Here is a 23,493-nt window from a genome sequence, read left to right on the forward strand (position 1 = left end):
AAGAAAAGCCTGTGTGTTTCCACAGGGGCAGAAGGCCTGGAAGCTAGTGGTTCAGGGGTTTCACTGCTCCATGGAAAGCAGCATCCCCTACCTGGAAAATTTTCAATTGTACAGGTAGAAATTGAATGGCAAAGGTCAACTTAAACTCCAGGTTGTCACTTCTATCCTTAAAGTTGTCATGGGTGTGCATGAGGTAGGAAAGAGAAGTAGGGCTTTTTGCATTTAGACTTTATGCTGCTCATGTAGGTGCTTGTAATTGCCTCCGTCCCATCTCCAGCAACTTGAAACAGGAGAAAGGCATCTAATGTTTGTCCTCTGAAGTGGATACCAAAACCAAAAGGTTTTGACCTCATGCACTAACATCAGTGTCTACTCCATAAAGCTGGTTATCTACTATGTTTCTTGATTTTTAGTATCATGTAGTCAAAAACTCCTTTCCCTTGGTTAGCACCCAGCAATACCAAGCATGATGAACAGCACAGGAGCAGCCTTGTTTGAACTGCATGAACAGAAAAGCATTTTTTGTAGCAATGCATGAATGAGAAAAGCATGGTATCTTCTGTAGACGTATTACCAAATGTCCAAACAAAGGAGTGGTTATAGGAAGTTTTAGGTTATATATTTGAGCAAGAATAAGTGAAACATAGTAGGTTTCTTTTTCTTTTAATTGTTGCTGGACTAGAACATCTGTAAAAATGTTTCTGTATGGCCTGTTGAATGAAAAATTTCCACAGAAGGCAGCATGTGTTTGTGAGCAGAGAAAAACATATGGGGGCTGGATTTCACTCTCAGAGGTAGATAGAGGACTTCTGCAGGGCTTCTAGAAGCAGTGTTTGTCAGCTGGGTGCCAGGGGGAGCTCAACTCATGTTTATCTGGTGGCAAAACATGGCTAGAAACTGCTAGTGTTTCCCCAGTGCTGATAAGTGGGTGAGGCTCCAGAGCTCTTTGGTATCGGGTTAATCATACACATTTTTAGACAAGTTTTCCAAAAGTGGTTTCTAAAGGTAGAAGAACGAAAGCCTGAAGTAGAGAATAAGGGGCTGACCCTGATCTGGCAATGTGACATGAATTCAGTGAATGAGTGAAGTCTGCCCAAGTGTCTGTTGGTCACAAGAATGGTTCAAGTTGCTCCTAGTGCACGTCAAAGAACTCCTCTTGCTGGAGGGGGCAAAGAACAGCAGTGAGGCAGTACCTGCTATTATAAGTATGATGGCCACTGGCTGGCCATATATTAGCAGTTCTAGAGCTGTGAAGCCATATTTCCGCAATAAAAGCAGAAAAGGATACCTTTATAGAGATTACCTCAACCTTGGAACTGCCATAAACTTCATTATAGTGATTGCTTTTGAATCATTTAAGGCGAAGGGTAAGAAGACAGTGCTGGTGCCTGAGACAACTATTTAGAATTAATCACTAAATTTTGGAGGTAACTGGGTTTTAACATTCAGTCATTGTTCAGGGGCTTATGAGAGTGGCATGTTCCTGCTAGCTGGCTGTTTGACTTAGCCATGAAGTGACAGTGACATTTAGAAACCACAAATGAGTTTAAAGCTCAGTAGCCACTTGGAGCACAATACACCCATTGAAGAGGTTAGGGTGCCATTTCTATACTTCTGAGGTGGAAGAGAAGACTGTAATGTCTCCTGAGAAAGCCATCTTACAGGATCCTCATGCATAGCAGCCTGAGAAGCAGGTCACTAGCTTAAGGCTTTCTTGCTTGCTTGTTTTTAAACTAGAAATAACATACAGAGATACCCCATTTCTTTGATAGCTTTCAGCACTGATTGTGACCAAAGTTAAGCACAGAGGTACAAAGGACTTTCTGTACATGCATAACTTTCATATTAGTCCTGACATGGACAGGAGAACATAGCCATAAATGCACGGGTAAAATGTCAAGCAGAGATTTCTTTCCTTAAAGACGATTGTGTTTGTTTCCCTTCCTGCTAATTATATCCTACAAATCCCCCACTCTCCAAACTCAGACAGTAACATTTTGTTACCTACATTCTGTCGATAGACTTTATAAAGATCTCTAGCACATGTTATAAAAGTTATTGCTATAGTACTATATATAACAGCTTTGCATAAGAGAATAGAAAGCTGCCGCATTTAGAAAATGCAGGTGCTATGTAAGCCCCTTTCTGAAAGAAAGAACTTAGCTCAGTTTCCTTTGAAGAACCAGAGACTTGAAATTGAAAACTGTATTAATGCCATTGTCTCCTTGTATCAGCAGGTTCCAGAGAGATTCCTGGAAGTGGCTCAGATCACGTTACGGGAGTTTTTCAATGCCATTATCGCAGGCAAAGATGTTGATCCTTCCTGGAAGAAGGCCATATACAAGGTCATCTGTAAGCTGGACAGTGAGGTCCCTGAGATTTTCAAATCCCCAAACTGCCTACAAGAGCTTCTTCATGAGTAGAGAGTTCAGCAGCTATTTATGAATGTATGAAAGTAGCAGTCCCCTTCTAATACCCAAGTCATGATGTGTGTCTCTATTTGAATTTCATATATATGTGTATCGCATACATATATATATGTATATGAAATTAGACTGATTCCTCCTGGATATAAGTTTTGTTCAGTTCCAAGGGGATGGTTATTTTACTTCAGCCTTTGGTTTACTTTTGCCCGAGACCCTTAACATTTGAAGAATCAACGGGGTTAATTTTCAGGGAGAAGAGTTTGGAAGCGTGTAAGAACCTGTCTTAGCAAGTTAGGGCATTATGTTTAAAAATGCTTTGTCAGATTTATTGCTTGCTGCAAAGTGGCATTTTGTCTTAGTGAGACTAATGTCATGGCACAATACTACAGACAATGAAGTTTATATTGTTTATACTGCTAAAGGTCTGAACTCTGTGGAGTCACTTCATATGCTTCGAGCTTTTTTATTTGTATTTATATACTTTTTAACCAACAACTAGATTTTGTTTTATACTACAAAAAAAACCCAACAAACATCTATTTTAGGTACTCACTCCAAGAAGTGACACTCAAAAAAGCGAACCCTATTCTTTTATGCTTTCCTTACAGAAATGATAGATAACCCTGCACCAGTAATCAACATGCCAGGTTGTTGTTTCTCTAAATTGAAGCAAGGGATGTTTGCACAAATCAAATAACGTTCTTGCAGGGTGGTTAGGCCAGTATGCACAATATTGTATCAACCACACTAATTTTGGAATATGGTCAGCTTACTAAAGTGGAAGCATTTCACTCTCCATAGAGTAAAAATGAAACTTTCAGCGTCCTTATATTGCCATGCCTTGGTCTTACTTTAAGTGGCATTTGTTCTAAATTTATTCTTTTCTTAGTCCATTCTACCTCCCAAGATTCCCTTTCCAGTATACGAAGTTTTCTGTCTGTATTTGACATCTCTTCTGAAAAGCACTTTTTGAACGATCTTACATCTTAGAAGAAGAGTCTTCACTTCAGAGTGCTCAGGCAAAGGAAAAAAAAAAGGCTTGTTTGTAGCTGTAAAATATAATTAGTCTTTTCATAATCAGAAGAATAAAAATTACATTTTCATAAAAATCTAATCAGGCATATATAAAAATCAATGTCCTCCTGGCTATTTTTGGAATTATAGTAAGTGCAGCTTCTAAAAAAATTTTAAAATACCTATTTGAGCAATGTGTTGCACTTGTCTTCTGAAGCTGAAGCTAGTGTTGACCAAAAGCAGAGCTACAGTGTAAAGTCCATGATGGATCTGGGTCTGCCTGAATACTATACCACGATGTGACAGAAAGCTGGCTGCTCTAGTTCTCGTGCTTTCTTCAGTGGCTCTCCTTTTCTCATGTTTTCAGAACAGTATGGTCTCCAGAAGTTTGGGGGAAGGTTGAATATGCTATGGCACACTGTATTTGTCATTTTCTTTGTCGTCTTTTGTACGGATGCAGTAAGAATTTATTGTTAAATAGTATTTTCCCCTACATAATTCAGTCTAAATCTAGAGGAAATTCATAATTAGCTGTGAATTATATTTAGACCATCGAGGATATTGGTATCTTCTTTATTTTAAAATTACATTTTGACTTTGGAGAGTGAAAGTTTACCCCATGTGACTAAAGAGCTGACCTGATCATTGCAATTTCACTTCATTTACAAATACTGCTGATAGACAGAAATGTATGAAAGCAATTATTGTTAGCAGAAAGCCTTAAAAACCTGCTGACTTCAAATTAAACAGCACAATCCTATGATTCCCAGTCATTCTTTTCAAGCACTGGCAGTATCTGTGGAGTATAGGCAATGCAGACAATAGCATGGGATGAAGTGCCAACATTTTCACTATGCATTAAAAGCAAAACAAATCTTGATCTTAGACTCACTGAGAGTACCTAATACTGTATGTATCCTTCCAGTAGACAGGATTTATTTTTCTTTATTTTATTTTCTTACATTTTCTTTCATTTTATTTTGTTTATTTCATTTTTCCTTCTTTTTTTTTAATGTGTGTGTGCATGATTTGGTAAACATTACACTTCATAAAGATGTAACTCCAATGAAGTCTGAGTAAGAAAGGATAAAAATTGTGTTCATGCACTTTTTTGATTTCTGGGAAGAAGTGGCATAAAATTCTCAAGTTTTCATACATTAAGTTAATCATTGGCATACCATCAGATACAAAATATAAATCTGCATTGTCACCTTGGACATAAAAAGCAAAGCCATACTTTAGTCATACTATGTGGACATACTACTAGCTACCATCTCAATCTGTGATTTTACTGTTGCTTTTATTTTTATTATTATATTATTATTATATAATTAATATTATTATTATTATTATTATTTGGCTGCAATGGATTCACATAATCTAAATAAGTGATATTGTGTACTCAACACTTGATGTTGTTTCATTTATTTATTTATTTATGAGTAGCATAAACTCAATAGTAAATGAGCATAGGAATTAGGAATGGAAATTTCATCTTAAAAACAAAATAAAAACCTCCTTGGTCTGAAAGAGGAATAAGTGATAATTTGATCATTCCAGTTACATGATTTTTCTGCATTTTATAGCCATATTGCCTTTGTGCCTCCCAATACACCTAAAACTAGAAATACATGGCATAGCTCATACTAAATTCTAAGTAGAATTCAGTTTCTTTTAAATTATCTCAATATTATTTCACTGAAAATGGCTAAAAGGCAGGAGGCTACTTTTATTATAATGAAAAGTTTACATAGGAAAAGAATTTCAAAATCCATGTAGAAACCCCATCTTGCCATTCATTTACTGCTAATTCAGATTTATTTCTGCATATAAACTTGAGGTTATAGTCTGTGCCTAGACCTTAAATGCACCAGCGGAAGGATAGAAAAATCCTTCAAAATACCAGTTTTTCCCCCACAAGTACAATTGTTCTTGTGCCTTCTGTGGCTTACAATTTTCATCTTTTGAACTTTATTTTTCAATTACTACAGCTGCAATAAACACTGACTTTTTTTTTTTCCCGGCTGTTTGACATAATGTTAATAGCTATGCATATTTTGTGTCTTTTTAAAAATTTGAAAAAAAAAAAAGCAGGAGAATACGTTTTTGAAGAAGAGAATTTTTAGAACAGTTTGATAATGCAAATTATTTTTTCTCAATTGTTTGAGCAGCATTCAAGTTTTGAAAATTCTTGTAGAAGCCAATTTTTTGTAACTGTGGTGCAAATCTTGTGTTTTCTTAGCCTGATGAAAAGTAGTATAGAAGCAATATTTCATACGTGACATATGTGCATATACATATACGTACGTAGTCACACACACAGGACAACATGTGTGGGCATATGTATGTATATTTACACAGAAACACACACACACAAAATATGCGTATGAAGTGAAAAGCTTACCTTTTTCCTATCTAGATTAAGAACCTATTTTAGACATTTGTTATGTTTTGTGAAAAGAATGTTCTATTTGAAACTACAAAACATTTAATTCTTACTGTATCTCTGGTTGTTTAATGGGAACGTTTCACATTTAATGGTAAACACGTGGAAGATGTTAGAATGTAGTAATTATTTAAGGTGTTCACCCATGTATTCCTGAGGTTTGCTTTGTGCCTCTGAGTATTATTTAATTAAAGTGTTTTAAGTTTGCAGAATCTTTGTTACTGTACCAGGTATGTGGGTGAACATTGAAAATCAAGGGGAACTTTTATAAAGCAATGTAAATATTCAACCTTATGGCTGTTCTTGCATAAAGACATACGATTTTAATAACTACATTCTGAAAACATCTGTTGAATTTGTAAGAAACCCTACAGTAACTGTGTAGATAGTTGAAAGCATTCTTGAAAATCCAGCTCTCTACTTTTAAAAGTTAAGTCTCTTTCATCAGATGTCAAGGGAATGGGTAATACAGTTTCTGTAAAATTGCAGAATTTTTTCTATGTATATGAAGTCAGTTAATAGAAAAATGTTTTTTTTCCACAGGTTAATATTAATTAAGAAATAAAGGTGAAGATTTTGTGGCTTTAAAGATAGGATTTTCACCAGCAGCATTGAAAGATTATACATATATATATATACAGAAAGATATATATATATATATATTAAAAATGGAAAGTGGTTTACTAAACCCCCAAAATGAGCACTGTACATGAGAAGTGAAAGCAAAAACTATATTTGCCATGTGTATTATATAGCAATCATTGGTGTTAATAGTGCAAATGTTTCCTTCTGGTACCAACTATGTGTTTGAAAATTCCAATACGCATTGTTTTCAAAAAGCTCCCCTTAAGGAATGTAACTGGTTTATATGAGTAAGCAGTTACTGTATTGCACTTAAATGTTCTGTTGAAGGAAATGCAATTTTGTTTTCTGTAGAACTGTTGGTTGTAAACCATCTATAAACTGAAGCTAAAAACGCTCATATTTAGAGCTGGGATGAAAACTGGTATTTAACCTTTGTATCTTCTTAGGAATATCCTTTTTAGTGTATGAAAGGTGGTGGCACTATGACTTTATTTAGTCTTTTCATCTGAGCCACAGTCACCTCTCTCCCAAAGCAGCCACCTTCCAAATGCACAAATACTGGGATATGTAGAAACAAATCTAGAAGAAACAGTGAGCTTACATTTTTCTCTAAAATCCATATTTTCTGTATTAATTGTACACTTGAGTGAGATCATAGATGAACACAATAACCATCTCATTACCATGTAACATGTAAGAGTCAGAAACTAAAGAAGAAAGAAAAAAAAGCCTCTTTAGGCTGGTTTTAATGCTGCCCAGAAGAGTCAAAGGTTAAGGTTTAAACTGATATTGTCCCAGCCATTACTCATATGTATATAGTTACAAAAGTGACAAAACACTGCCTTTATATTATTTAGCAATATGTTGTAAATAGCATTATTAAGCTCTTTTTTTTGTAATAAAGACCCTTTAATTTGAAGATAGTACAATAACTGAACTTATAAAGTCAATTTTTGATTTTTTTTTTTATTTTATTTTTTAGCTAGAGGCAATTTCAACTGTGGATTTTTTTGTTGTCGTCTGTTGTTCTGAAGACTTTGCATAATTTATTGGTTTAATTTATCCTAATTTATTTGATGAAGGTGTACAATTTTGTATTACCAAGGATGTACTGTAATATTAATTGATGACAAGATAAAAGAATAAGACTCCCCTGTCTGTTTGGAAAAAAAAAAGGTGCAGTAGACAATTGATTGAAAAAAGTTACAATTCTAGCTTGGCAGCTACTAAATTTAAGATAAACACAGGAAAAATGTTTGGGGGGGTGGATTTTATTTTGTGTGTTTAAAGCTTTTGTATACTCTCCAGACTTTTACCTTTTTGCTTTGTACCACTTAAAGGATACAGTAGTTCAATTGCCTTGTGTGCCTTCCATCTTCTCTAAACTGAATGTATGTGCAGTATATATGCAAGCTTGTGCAAAATAAAATATAAATTACAAGCTCATTGCCATTGTTTATATTTATTTCCAAAAGTTTGTATTGCCCCACATAAAGAGGTGAATGCCCGAACTGCTCTGCTGTGGCCAGGTTGTGCCTAACACTGTAGTCCTCTGATGGTTTTCTTTTCCCCTCAGTTCAAATTATTTATTAATGAAACTACCAGCCCTCTTGCAAAATGGATATAATGATTTATCGCCTTGGTGTCCTACCTCCAGCACAGTGCCGGTTAAGATAATGAATGTTATTTTGCAATAGTCTATCTGACAAGGAATAACTCCCTGTAAGAGACCTGTTAAGTCTGAGGCATAGACAGCCCGTTAAATTAAATGTAGCCAATGTGAGCTAGAAAGTACTTTCATTTATACTGTTTAATCATTTCCTGGGTATGCCTGCCATGCTGGTGTCCTGCAACAGGGAATTCCTCCAGTTGGGTGAATATAAGGGGAGTGCTTGTTGAGATGTGGCTCACATTTGTTACAGTTTTGCCTTCTTAAGTAGTGACTGGGTACCATTCTCTATTTTTTTTTTGTAACCTCTCGCTCATGGATCACTTCTGTTTCCAGCTCTATCATCATCAGCATTATATATAACTAGTCTGTTCTTACACAATTCCTCAAAATGTATTGGTTCATGGGTTTTTTTGTCCCTCGCTGTGTCTGCTGTTTCATATGTATCTTAAAATTTTGAGGTTGAGTGAACCTCTTGATTTACATCATTGTCAATGTTTCAGATAGGAAAGGTTTCTTTTTGGCTTAGAATTGTTGCAGATGGCAGTAAGATGGTAGCTCATTTGGATCACAAAATTGTGCAAGGCTTTTCAGATTTTGAAGGAGAAGCATGTTAAAATATGGTTTCATGAATTTTCAGAGTCTTCCATGATTCAGCCACGGGACACTGTTAAAGTGGAGCTGAATCCAGCTTTAGCTTCACTTTAACAACCAAATAAATACTTCATATCTGCAATAGCAATTAAAACTCCAGGTCTTTCCATACAACTGAGTTGCATTTACTGGGCCACATCAACACCAGGTGTAAAAGAGGTCTGAGGAAGGTCATGAAGTTACATCTACATAACTATTAGTCATTTAGGTGTGAGATCTGTGGGTTTTGTGCAAACAAATTGCCTCTCCTAGTTCACATTTATCCACATTACCCAACCAACATAATCAAAGCATTTTCAGGTCAAAATACCTGGCATTCAGGTCATTTATTAAGGACCTGGCTGCCTCACAGCATTTACTGTCTGTGGATTCATGCTAAAACCTGGTGGGCAGGGCAGACTGCAGTGTCTGAAATGAGCGTGTCAAGGTCTCTGGCTCAGCCATTCCAGAAAGCCCCCAGCCTTGAGGAGATCCTCTTCCAATCATGCTTCAGACAGAGCAAGCACAGGCATTCGAGGGAGCTCCTGGAAAACCATGAAAATTTTTTCCCTGTCAGGAGAGAGGCAAAGGGTGAGGAGACTACAACCAGGTGGCTGGTTTAAAGCAAAAGATTCAAAGGCAACTGCAGATTACATGGGAGGGCTCATTTCTGTGTCCGTTATCAAGACTTAACTAGATGAGGGAGAGGGAGGTCATCTTCAGGCACCCAGTTAGTGGACCAAAGGATACGAGCTGCATGGATAATTGCTAGCTCCTTCTGTCCCCTTACCAGTGTTTGTCTCAAATATACTAATTCTGTGAAATACAAGATACTATTTGCCATTTTACCCTGCAGTGGAAAGCACACAGATCTCTAAATAAGAAATCCTAGCAATTGGCATCTCAGAATGCTGCAGGAGTTCAGAGCTAGACTAGAACTTGGCAAGTAGTCCTTGTCATTGCAGAGGGCCAAATCAACTTTCCCAGGCTTCAAGCACCCTGAAATGATCCAAATTCTGCAGATCTGGCCATCTGTCCTTGGAAATCCTCAGTTCCCCTAATACCTGGAATTTTTACAATAAGGAAGATACTATGTTCTGGCTTAAAAATCGTAAGGATGACATGAAACATTCCTAAGCAAGGCAAATGGAGCAATTTTATGTCAATGAGACCATCATTAGGAACTGGGGTCTTTTACCCATCACATGACTGAGAAACCAAATCTGGAAGACTGCATTTTGTCATTTGAGAGCCTGAAAGAGTTAATTGCTTTCATTTTCTTAGTCTGTACCCTTATTTATGCCCAGCCTAAGTTGTGCCAACACAATTTCTATGGAGATGATCCCTTCTGATCCAGTCTTCCCTCTTTTGTTAGGAGGAAAAGGGAGAGTTGCAGCATACAACTGACTGCATTTAGGAATAATGGCAAATAAGTCAGTCACTCTGTACAGGGGGTTACAGTGTTTCCCCAAAACAGACTAATCTTATTGACTTTTAAAATATGGCATGACGTTTATTTTAAGAACACAATATGCAAAACTAAATCTTTGGTAATGCTTATTGTCGAATGGGGTTGGAGAGCTGTGGTGAAGGCAGAACTGCTAGATTAAAAGGGCTGTGGGGTAGAAGGGTTGTTTCCCTGAACAGTCCAAGGTTTTGACCCTCTGGGCACATTGCAAGGCCTGTCTGTTCTCCCAGCTTTTCAGTGTGCACGGGCATTTGGAGAAACTGCCTGTTAAAACCTGGTAGATTGGTGAATGCAGAACATCCATCAATTGCTACAATACCCATTTGTTGTGTACGTTTATTAGTACCACTAACATACGTGTATCTCAGAGAGCTGAAAGAGGTATCTTTCACTTAAATATTTCATTGTTTTTTAGACACTCAAATCAATGCTTTTTTTGGCTTAGGTTAGCGTGACTCTTCCCAGAGCTGCAGAGCAGAGTGAGGCACTGATGGTCCTTCAGAGAAAGGACCCCCTCACCTCTCTCTGCCCAAAGTCTGCAAGGCTATGTTTGCATTTTCATGAATAAATCCTAGGCGAGTGAACAGTGGTCCTTTCCCATTTATTTGGATATCAGTGTGAAAAAACAAACAAACAAACAAGCTATTTGCTTCACAACAAAACCCATGAAAATGAACTGCTGTTAGCATTCAAAGGCAGTTAATTGCATGCACAGTTTAATTTTATTCTTTAAAATTAGACTTAAGGTTGAGTCTCTAGCTAGGCAAAGGAATGGGAAAAAAAAAAAGAAAAAAGATAAAGATGGCACAGACAGTTAAAGAAATACTACTGGCTCCAATGTAAATATGTTTGCAGTTTGCAAGAGACCTGCCAGTCAAGCAGCTGTGGGAGGTAACAGGGGAGAACGCATGAGAGGAAAAAGTCTTGTGGCAACAGTGGCCAGTTTCATTATGGCCACTGCCAGACTGTGAAACAACTCTGGGGGCTTGAAATCCTATTGCCTATTAAAACTGGGCATGACAGCTCTTTTTTATGCTTCACCAACCAGAGATGGAACTGTGTCCTAGGGGAAATAAGGAAAAATATTTATTACAAGTGTTTAACACCTTTTAGTACAAAACAACCCTAATATGCAGCACTCAAGGATAATTCCTGCCAGCACATGTAAAACCAAGGGAAATTGCTTATCAGCTCAATAATTTGGTCAGAGCTTTTAAAGGAAGAGATGATGCTCCAGTCAAAACCATAAGCCCAGATTTCTCTGAAGTGGAGGCACTTTAGATTTTATTATTATTATTTTTACAATTTCTCAGTAACCCACACAAGGCTCTGACAATGCACACACCTCAGGGACTGCATGGCCTGACTCAGGCTGCAGATTGACTGTTCAGACTGGAGACTTACCTGCCCCTCATGCACAGTAGTAGTGGCGGGCATATTTAAGAAAGTCCCACGGCAGTTAGGGGTGGATCTTGAACAACCCACGAGGAGGAGGTTTAAGCTGCTTCAAAGACTTATCTGAAAACCGTGCAGCCTGAGCTTACATTGCAAACAGCTTGAAAGCATAAGGATGCTTTGGTAAAGGGGTGTGTTTCAGACCTTTCCTAATAAAATGTGGGTGTTTAGAAGCACTGAAATATAATAAGAAAGTCACTGCTTTCTTATATGAACCTATGCATTATGACCTCCCAGCTTTAGGTAAAACCTAGAACTCAGGTGGGGAGCTTTGCCACGCATTGAGTGCTACAGGGAAAAATCTCAAGCAGTTTTAAAAACTGAGCTCAAAATCTATTCTTGCTGCTGGTTGTGTGTCCCCATTTTAATAGTGAACTGGAGACATGGGACAGAGGCAACATCTCCCCAAGACCCCCCATCTGCCCTCTGCAGAGCCAGGAACAGCACCCGGTCCTCCAGCCCTGCGCGTTACTCATTAACACTTGCGTTACTCGTTAACAGCCCACACAAGATGTTCCTGTGCAGCTCTCCCAAAGACCCCGGTTTGTACTGTGCGATCGACACTGCTGCTGTTTCAGTTTTATCTCCTAGCAGAAACCTTGCTTTCAGGCATCCTTTTGCATCTTTGCGAGTGATCAGAGCCAATATTCTAAAATACTGTTTACCCAGCCATTTGCCTCCACAGAACCTGGGGGGGAAACCGCAGAGGACTTGGAAAAGAGCATCCGTGGCGAGGATTTCCCCCTACCCATGAGCCAGATCTCTCCCTCCTCAGTGCTGGTGCACACCATCAGGAAGGGCCTGCTGCTTAAATGGTGTTTCTGCCCTTCCAGAAATTTCCAGAGTATTCAGCAGACCTTTGCTGGGGCCACAGTCGGGGCCGTGGGCTGCAGCACAGGGAGGCTCTGGGCAGCTGACCCAGTGGCTGACAAGGCAAAGGGTGGGTGAAGGTGTGCTGTGACGGGGCAAGGTGGGAAACCCGAGTGCCAGTGAATGACCCTATGCAAGAGACTGGTCTGGGTGCTACCTGAGGCCACATAAGCTGATCCTAACTCTGGGTAATGGTACTGGGGTCCAAAACCAATGGGCCAAGAAGGACCCCGGGGGTGCCAAAGGACAGGAGAGGCAGAAAGGATCTGGAGCCCCCACGACAGGGCAAAGCTGGTGCCCAGCGACAGGCACTCCTACCCTTCATGCAACAAACTCCCTGTATTTCCAAATTTCAGTATCATTCTCACATCTCTTTGGAGAGGGGAAGTGGGTGGGGGGTGACTGTAGTTATGACAAAGATGAACATGGTAGCAAACTCAGCAAATAGCATGTAAATTGTCCTCAGCCAAAGACCTGTATAACTGCCCAGTGATGCTGGATATAGTGTTACATCCCTTGCAAAATTCAGGATTTGTCCAAAACACGATAGTTTTATTATATAGGTAACATCAGCAATTTATGATAATTGTTATTGTTAATATTAACCTTAAGGAACTTTGTTATTCCCTAAATATAAATAAAGTGTAATAATCCTTAATCTGATTTCAAATGACCTGAAAAGGGGATCAAAAAAGTGCAAGACAGCTATACAACAGGGGAGAAAATGGCAGGGGTGGGGGAAGGGAAGGGGTGGCTGAGGGGGGGCAGTGAGGGTGTTGACTGCAAAAGAAAGAAAATTATCCCGATTCTAGCACTGCTGGAAAAACGTGAAAGTTATTGCCGCACAAAGAACCTCTTGAACTGCTCTGCCTTCCAAAATTTCTACTGCACTCTCTGCAGTTACTTGTGTATGGCAGAAGCAGCATCTTTGTATTATATGAACAGTCTGCTTCATAATCAAATACCATCTGTCGCTACATCTGAACTTGTTTTCAACATCTGTGCGTTCTGGTCTTAACAAAGCTTTAAAAACTAATTCAAAAACTTTCACAGATCACTGACTAAATATGTACATTTACCATCTTTCATATTGGTTTAAAATATTTCTTCTATAGCTGCATCCCCTTGGCTGGGAATAGTTAAGATGTATACACTGAGCTGCTTTATTAAGCTTATTTTCTAATGGCCTTGGGTAGCCAAGTGCAAAAGAGGGACACTTGCTCAGGCACCGAGAGGACCCATCATATTCTTTCTTGGTGCCAATACAGTCCCTTTCTGCCAATGAGAAACCTGAAAGTTGATCAGCTACCATACCCCAATTACTCAAAATGACACTACAGATAAAACTGCAACCAAGGGGAGAATCAACTGTATGGCTTATATGCTGCTAAAGTGTGTCTGAACAAATGGTGAAGTAAAATCATGAGAGCCCTCAGGAGGATAAGTACGTTGTTACTTTGCACATGCTTCAGAAATGTGAAGTACATCTTTACAGAACTTTTGGCCAACCCCCTGGCAGATGTTGACCAGTTTTGCTTATGTATACATCAGTTGCAGAACACTAAAACAGAGATTGGAAATTTTAATTTAGTCAAGGCAGTTGGGCTAAAATGATGGCTTTTGTTGAAACCATTAAATAGAGCTGCCTAATGAAGTACAGTACAGCACTGGCAAACTGAGCCCTGATGAGATGCAGCAGCTTCCAAACTGCAGCCCTGGAAAAGGGAAGAAGGAAGCTTGCAAGTCTTTAACTAAAGTGGAATGGCGACAGCCCTTGTAAAGCTGCATTTGATTTTGTGTTTGAGGGCAGATGCACTTGTACATTATCGCCCTGACATTTTAACCATTAGTTGGAAATGTGCCGTTGCAGTTCCTGCCATATATTTCTCAATCCTATTTGTTAGAAAGTGAGCTAATAGACAGTGTGATGAAGTGATCATAAATTCACTTTCAAAGGGCATTTGGGTTCAGAGCCTAAAGATTGAATATGGCAAATTCTTAGGCATGGGGAAGAAGGTGGGGGCCAGGAGGGTCATTCTCACTGATGGGTTCAGTGATTGATTCCACTACAGAACTATATTTGCCCTTTACTTGGCTGTTTAACACAGAATGGCTATAATAGGTTCCCAATCCATTATTCCTCTTCTTTCTAGGGTCACTATGAAATGAAAGAAAATATAACCTTGGCTGTGATAAAATAAACTTTAACATTATCAGGTGTTTGGAAATTGGAAGGTGTCTGATTGCTTTATATAGGATACACACAAACACACAAAGGGTTATAATATAATCCTCTGTGCTGCCTCTGACAAATGGTTATTACCATTCAGTATTGGTTTTTTGTTCATGCAATAATATGGTGTCATGCAAGTCCACAAAGCCTTGAAATTCTTCTTATTATATACAACCTTCCAAAAACCACATGCAGAATGGTGCTCTTTTAATGATGATTAGCAGCAATTTTTTAAAGATATGTGGCTTAGAACAAAATTTGCTCAGAGAGATAAAAAAAAATATCTGACATGCAAGATGAAAATGAGTATTTTAGCACAAGGCAGCCCCAAAATATTTTCAGTAATTAGGAGAGACTTATGTTCCATTTCACTGTTTTATGTGTTATATAGTATAGAGCAAGCGCTACTGTAGTTAAGTGTTTGTCAGCATTTCCCTTGTAAATCCTGGTTTTCCAGAGGGTTGCTATAACTTGCCAATTTCAAATCACACTGGGCTAACACTCACTATACACATTGTCAGCCCAGATGCAAATTTCTGTTGTTATTACCAAAAATGAAATCAAGTGAAGCTGCTGGTTTTTAGTTGATGGCAAAAGATGATGGTTTGAAAGTGGGGGATGGCAGTGGTGTGTGTGGGTTTTTTTTCCTGTTGCTCCTAGTTGGGATTTTGTTGCTGCAATGGTCTGATTCAAATGGGTTTGTTTTGAAAGGGATATGAGAGGAAGTTAGTGTTATGGGTATTTTTATACACCCCAAAATATAAGCGACACTTAGAGGGCTCAGGAAGAGGAGGCCAGTTATTTGATATGGTACAACTTACTCACAGTCAGGCATTTGGTATCCAGGAGTACACCCTTTGACCTCCATCCCAAGCCTTAGTTGTGCATTGTAAAGGCCTTAACATGCTAATAACGGTCCATTCAGACCCTGAACTCTGCAAGAATCAACTCCTGTGAAGCACAGAAGCAAACCCTGATTTCCTCCCAGCCTTTGGGATCAACATTTCAGATTTCTGCAGGACATTATAAACACCACTGACTAAACTACGAAAAAGGGGCCAAACTTCCTTCCTCAATATGCCTAAACCCTACACCATCCCACAATGGGTACAGGAGAGCACAAGATTTTGGAACTGCCATTCTAAATGTTCTCTGCTTGACAGTGGACCAGAGGGGTGCATCCTCCACTTTCAATTAATTAATTTTCAAACTTAAAAAAACAAATTTGAAACATTGCTGACCTCCTGTTGATTGAGTCTTCTACTATTTAACATTCACTTGGTTTTGTTAACTGGAGAAGGCTGTGCTGAGAAGCTCTTGGCTGCTTTCCTCTGTGAGGCATAGGCATATGAATGCAGACTAAAAGCAGATTTACACCAGTGAAGAAGTATATTGTAAGAGTAAGTGGAGAAATAGGCCTAGAGTCAAAGGATTGCATCAAGGAGGAGTACACTTCTAGATGTTTACAAACCTAGAGGGTTTTCTGCAAGTAAAGAAATGGGGACTCCCTGGGTGAACAATTGTTACCAGCTCTAGAGAGACTAAAAGAGGTTGATATCCCACTCCAACTGCCCAGAGAAGGACAAATTAGAGAATATGTTAATATCACTTAACAGATATCCACAATCTTGTAGAAATTTTAAATCAGACTCAGCTGATGTGACTGGCAGAGCTGTCAGTTTGGGGGGTTTATCTCACTTGTTGCAGGTGTTGGAGTATGGCTTGTGATATTTTTTATTGCTCTGGACTGACAGACTTAGGTCGGGAAAAGAGACTATGACATTAGTAGTGTTGCTTCAGTTTATATCAAGTGAGGCTCAGCTTGTGAAGAGTAGCAGCAGGTTAATTTTATAAGCCATTGCTCAGGTACCTGCCTCCAAGATCTGCAGCAATCAGTGCTACCCCATACACCACTTTAGCACAGAAAACAAGGTTCATATTAGTCACACACTGTTTTCCCCACCCGGAAAAATACTTAGGTAGATTCCACTTCAAGACAAAGGGCAATTCCCTGCCTATTCAGTGTTAAGGTAGAATGCCGCTTTTATTCTATATCCAAGACCCAAATGTCTATATATTGATTCATTCCAACACAAAATTCAAGCTTCAAGATCAGAGGACCCCAGCTAAATGTCAAGATATTTCCACACAAAAAAGAAACTGGACCTTATCTCGTCCTGTAACTTCCTGACTAGGACCAGCACCATATATATTAAGGTATCAGCTGACTCTTTATAGGATTAAGTAAGGAATAGCTGAAATTAGTCCTTGCTTTTATTTGAGTTTAATTCATTCAGTCATAGATCTGTGTGGTAATAACTTATAATAAAGTAACAATAGCAATAATAGTAGAGGTTTGCACTTTTACAGCATCTTCCACTGAAAGCTCTCATTGTGCTTCGTAAACATTACTCCTGCATCTGTTCTTTCAGTTCTTCCAGTTTTTCCTCATCTTTATCTGTAGAATATGCAGTAATTTGATATCACAGATAGCCTTACAATAAACTAAGACAAGCTGTTATTTCAACAAAATATAGAAAGAGTAAGGTAAAGTTACTTGAAAAATATGAGAGAAATTCAGTAGGCTGGAGATGGTATATGTTCATTTTGCTAGCATATGATGTGCTCAGTTAAGGATAAAAGAAAATCCATACATTCTGCTAGGTTCACTGATATTCTTGCATTAAAGGAACATAAATCAACATGTACCACTCATAATGTCTTGTTTCTGAGACAAAAAATGAAGAAGAAAAATATCAGTGAAGAAATTTTGGAAATTCATGGGTTTAATTTCTTTATTACAGGTAATATTTTCTAAAATCTCAGTCTTATGATAACACATTTCACATATTTGTAAGTCACAGCATTGAAAAGTGACAAGACATGTAGGTATGGGCTTGCAATTTGAGATTCCCTGAAACAGCAGGGTTTTCTTCATCGAGGAGTTATATGGGAACTAGCTCACTAAACACAGTTATGAGGCAAGTAAGAAATACTGACATGAGTATTGTATTCAATGTCCTGAACTGACTTCAGATCAAGGAAAGAAGATGCTGTTTGCTTCAGGAAATTCATCCCTGGAAGCTTAGCCTGTCTCCAGTGAAAAATTCCTAGTGTGAAATTCCCTCTATGTGGACCGCCAGTACAAAGTCCATATACCACTAAGCTTGTGGTAATTACTTCTTCTATTTTAGTACTTTAATTTACAGAGAAATGTAAACAAAATTTAAAAGACAAGAACACTTGAGAATGCACAAAATTATGCAAGCAGGCAGACTTGAGAGAAAAGATTTACAGTAAAGGGGAGTTCTCTAAATGGAAAGTGATTCTAAGCAGGAAAATCCCAATCTTCCATTAGTATCAGAGGCCTTTTTCCTCTTGCTTTGTGTTAGGTTTGAAGATTCTCTCCACAAAGAAGCTGTTCCAGGTACAACTAAGTTTCCATTTCCTCTGCTGGGCAGATCCAGCCTTGCATCAAGCACAGTGAAATGCTGGGAGAGTCATGGATAGCAGAGGGAAACGGGAATGACAGTGAGCTCCAGTAGAGGACATGGACAAATAAGAACCCTGTGGTCCATGCCTCAACTTCTCCACCCATAAAATACAAGCAGTAGTATCTTCCTGTGCTAAATGTATTGAGACAGGCTGTCTGTGTAAACATGAAGACTACTACCAGTTATTACCCCTTGAGTAATTTTATTCTGCCCTTCTCATTTTCTCAATACAACAGTGGCTATAGCACTAGCCCAGTAATTGGATATTTTCATGCCTTAAATTCAATGGTATTTAATTTTTATATCATTCTCAGAACCTATCACATATTTGTTTTGATTTATTCAATATTGATCCTTTCTCTCACTTTCGAGCAGCTATCACCTTCCTTGTCCGTTCCCAGGGAATCTGCCAAGCCAGCAGTTTGTGATTTTGTCATAATACATGTGTTTCATTTTCCGAGTAGCTGTCATAAGCTTCTGGGTCTCACAAATGTTACATCCCCTCTTTTTATTCACACATTCTGTATATTAAATGTTCCCATAGATGGGCTTTTCTTGTGTGCAAAAGCAAGGCTTTTTGTATCAGTTTTCAGGATAAAAATCTAAACCTGTTTTAGCAGAGAAAGAGGAGCTTTATTTTTGCTGGATTTGAATAAATGCTCTTATACAGCTTTCTACAATACACTATGCACAGAGAAAAAAGAAAGCTGACTGAGGCAAAGCTGGGGTAACATTTTCTGAAGTGTCTAGATGACCTGAGCAGGTTTCTCTTTGTTAGCAGTCACTCTCATTTTCCTTGCTCTCAGTACACAAGTACATCCCCACTTCAGAAAATAAGTTCAAAATATTCTAAACTGCCTACCCCAAATCTGTTCTTTGTTAGTTCTGTCTCTGACAGCTAGTGTGGCCATGACAAGATGGCCAAATGTCACCAGTCTAAGCATTGTACTGTTAGAAATTGCCCTCTTCCAAGGAAGAATAAAGCAAAGCCCATACCATGCTATGTTAAGAGCACAACCAGCAGATCAAGGAAAGTTTTCATCCCCCTCTATTCAGCTCCACCTGGAATATCACCTCTTGTAATCTTGGAAAGTGGAAAGGTCCCAGCAGAAGGCTAACAAGATCATTGGGGCTAAAGCACATGAATGCTGAGGAAAGATTGAAGCAACTGGTCTTATTTAAGAAGGGAGGTCTCTAGTCAATATTTGAATGGTAGTCACAAAGACAGCAGAGCTGGTCTTCTTGGTAGTAACAGACAGTAAAACAAGGAGTAATAACCATGAGCTGTAGCTCAGAAGATTCAGAACAGACATCAGGGAAAACTTACTCACTAGAGGAGTAAGTTCCTAGTGCAGGAACAAATTATTCAAAAGCTGGTACCTCTGTCCATGGCCTATATGGATGCTTTCAAGACTCATTGAGGGGAAAAAAAACCCAGTGCTGAATTATCTGGCCAATTAGTAATAGCTGTACATTGAGCTAGAGGCTGAATAAGACGACCTCCAGGACCCCCTTACAATTCATACTTCTATGGTCAAAAAGTGTAACAGAAGTTCAAAGGAGCTTTTCCGAGGAGCCCTATGAGAGCGTACACGTGTACACACTAACAGAGGGAGAAATCAAAAAGGGCTTCCAATACAAACAACTTCTCAAGACATTCTGCCATCAAAGTTAACCTTCTGTGATCTCCACAGGCATTTGAGGCATGAAGTAGGGTAGTATATAGCAGTCTGAGAAAAAGAGTCCCTGTGTTGTTTACACTCCCACTTTCACTCTTATCTCCCTGTAAAATTTCCACTCAGGAAAACCCCAGCTTTCTGCAGAAGTAACTGCCAGTTTCTTCCTAGTTCTCTTTTTATTTCTAAACTGTTTTCCCTTGTTGTGATCTTCTTTCTTTCTAATTCCATATGCTGACATTATTTAGGTTTTGCCTCTATTCTCTCAGGAACATGCCATCTTGTGTAAACCTGATACCTTGCTACTTATCTCCAGTAACTTCCACTTGCAGCAGCCTCAGAAATAACTGGTTAATTAGAGGTATATGCTGGGGAGCCGAGTTCATTTTGGCAGTTTATGCTGTAGCACTCAGGGGAAGCAATGGTGGAAGAATTTATCCTTTTCTATGCTGAAACATCTCTTGCTTGTTGTACAACCCCAGGCAGCTTACAAAGTGAAAAATGGTTTTGCACAGGGAAATTCAGAGATGGGGCAGACTTTTGCATGGATTCTTTTCAATAAACGTTTTGCTGCATTACCATTTCTGCTATTGCGTCCAGTGTCACCAGGGAATGGTTCAGCATAAACACCTCCTGAGGAACTGTTCCAGAGCCTAATGCCAACCTGAGACAGCTGCTGATGCTGAACAACATCATCAAGGGCCCACTGTCCCTTCCTGCCACTCCTCCTCCTTCACTACCAGTGAAAGAACTATGAAAAGACCAAGAGCTGGTGTACAGCCAACAAGAACTAAAGATCTTGCAGCTGGTTGTACCACCTGTGCCTTGTGAAATTCCAGCCAAAACAACGTCCCCTCCCTTCCCTCAGATAACCCCTTTATTAAAGAGAGGGGCATCACATTTGATAACTTTATAAGCAGGAGTGACACATGCACAGCAGCAGATATGGAAGGCAATTGCTCCTGCTGTCGCTAGTGCCTGTGGACGACTGACCGTCTTTTGTGGGTGTGCTGGGCCACTCTGGGTGAGCTGTCTAGTATGTTCAAATCCACACGCAGTGTGTAAGCCACATTGTGCCAGATATATGTAGCTGTTCAATGCCACCCTGCTGAGCCAGTGCCAGGACAGATCACATGGTGCTTGCTTTATATGGGCTGGTTTGAGGGAGATGTACAGAATCCATGAGTGAAAGCGCTGATACATGCTACTGTGACACAAAAGGAAGAATCCTTCACTTAGGGACATAGAGCAAATCCAGTGTTCTAGATCCCCCTAATAGGAAAGGGTATTATACATATGTGGTCAGAGCACATTGTCTCAGGCCATGTTCCATCACACAGCTCTGAGGGGGGAATTTTTCTTGAAGCATGCTAGAAATGGGCCTCTAGGCATTAACTAGTAACATTCTTCAAGTGGCAAAATATTAGGCCTATTTGTTTTTATCTTTTGCTAGTAATTAATGTTTTGATTAATAATTTTTATTTTAACTGAACTAAAAATGGGAAAGAAATGGTTAAGATGGAAATTATGCATCTTCACTCCATCTCATTCATATAACTGCTTCAATTTTTGTGTTTCACGTGTAGCATGACCTTACACTTTCACCCTGCTTGTGTCCATGTCCTTATTTAGATTCAATATTGGTGCATGCCAGAGAGAAAAAGACCTTAAATAAATATGTCTGGCTACAACCAGGGGATTTAGCTGTTGCAATTACAGTGCACACCCTGGTGACACTAACCAGAGAGGCGAGACCTTAGTTTTCATGAGTCCTTGGTCTAAAAGGGGGCTCCTGATGTCAGCATCAGCCCTGCCTTCAAACACATAATTGACCAGCTTTGACTCTGTTCAGTGAAGGGCAACAGCATTCGTATATACTGGCTTATTAGAAAATATCAGCATTGTAGCTTTTTTATCCAATTAAAAACATCTGGTACTAGGGTGATCCAGCTGGCAGCCCATGGATCCGTACCTAAGTTGTGGAATGGCTGATCCCATCCCACCATGGTTGCCTCAGCAGACACCAAGAGCAGCTGTTAGAGTCAGGCCGAAAGCTGAGCACCTCTGCTGCATCTCTGCTCACTTGAGAGTTTCTAGACATCAGCTAGAGGCAGGACTGCTGCCCAGGACACAGCTGGAGCCTAGGAGGGTGAACATCTCCTCTGCCTGACCCACAGCAGGGAAAGGTGGACTAGAGGTAGGAGCACCAGTTCCTCTACCCAGAAGTTTGGTTTTCCCCTGTATGGAGTAGCTGGAAATCTGTTGTCTGATAGAACCTGGTCTCCTCTTGAGGGACACCCAACATTATACTGAGAGCACTGGGAATGCTTTTTAATTATCTTTCAAGACAGAAACTGCCTGGCAGGAGGATTTAATTTTGCACACTTACTTTTCTCTAGCAATTTCTGCCACAGAATTTGCACTCTTCCTTATTGACTCCACAGGGTGGTACTGAGAGGAAATACACTATGACCTTCATCAAAATAAGAAGTACCATTAACACAAGTCCCATTCTTTCTCTGCTTTCCTCACAGAGTTAAGCGAGACACAGGAATCATCAAATTAAACGGCTGGGTCAGCTTAATGTAATAAATCTATTAGTTCATATCATCATATATTTGATTTATACTACCCTAGACAATTACTAGCATGTCATTTCTTTGTTTAGGGATTTTTAATTTGAAAGTGTTCTAATCCTTAGTGTCAGCTGTTCCTGGTGGGTGATGACATATCTACTGTGAGCGAAACATTCTGATGACATATAGAGTGTAGGAATCAAATGTCATAAGCATAAATATTTAAGCAATAAGACATGACAGGTAGAGCATTTCTTGGCGATTATCACACACCTCGGGTGGTGTTATGATGAGGCATTTGTCCAAAGGCCAACTGACTTTAACACACTTAAAGTAGCACAATTGCCTGGAAATGTGCTGCTTGAAGTGTCTTATTGACATTTTTCCCTTCTCTTGATGATTTCTTCATTTTTCAATGGGAGCCTCAAGAAATTACCATTTGCTTCCTCCAAGACAGGGCAAGCTTACACCTTAGAAAGATGTGAGCACCTGAAGCTACATGGAAGGGGAGCCCAAACTAATATGGACCTAAACCTTAACAGAAGCCATGCACTGCTGACATTCAGTCCAAGTGTGGCATGGAAACATCAGATCCGACATTTCCTGCTTTAATAAGTGCTTCATGAATCAAGAAGATGATGTCAGCATGGCAATGAGGACACAAGCAATTTCTTTAGCATCGCTCAAGCTACAGACAACATTTGAGGAAAAAATACCATATCATCTTCACTTAAAAGATGCTTTCTATAGGTCCTTGGTCTGGTTTAATAGCATTACCTTTTCTATGAATGATATGCTGTGAAAAATAGAGGAGCTGGTCTTGACATAAGGCATATAAAATACATACTTAATCTCCAAAGTTATAGCTTCAGTTTAATCCAAAGCCACACTGAGATAAACAAGCCCAACTTCATTAGAAGAAACTAGGCCGTTCATACCACTGGAGCT

The 23,493-nt window shown here is 39.2% G+C and overlaps 1 protein-coding gene across 4 annotated transcripts in view; it reads left to right on the top strand.

Annotated features, from left to right (window-relative positions):
• PROX1 (prospero homeobox 1) overlaps positions 1 to 7,917 on the top strand; it is a 49,620-nt gene extending 41,703 nt beyond the window's left edge. For 3 of the 4 annotated variants that reach the window (XM_071578487.1, XM_071578502.1, XM_071578493.1), the window contains one exon: positions 2,235 to 7,917. In XM_071578487.1, the coding sequence (XP_071434588.1) occupies positions 2,235 to 2,423 (189 nt within the window). In that variant the 3' untranslated portion in view covers positions 2,424 to 7,917. The remainder of the gene's footprint in view (positions 1 to 2,234) is intronic. The other variant, XM_071578510.1, reaches the window with a different exon arrangement.
• The last annotated feature ends 15,576 nt before the right edge of the window (positions 7,918 to 23,493 follow it).

This window comes from Pithys albifrons, chromosome 2 (assembly GCF_047495875.1).
Source record: "Pithys albifrons albifrons isolate INPA30051 chromosome 2, PitAlb_v1, whole genome shotgun sequence".
NCBI classification, from domain to species: domain Eukaryota; kingdom Metazoa; phylum Chordata; class Aves; order Passeriformes; family Thamnophilidae; genus Pithys; species Pithys albifrons.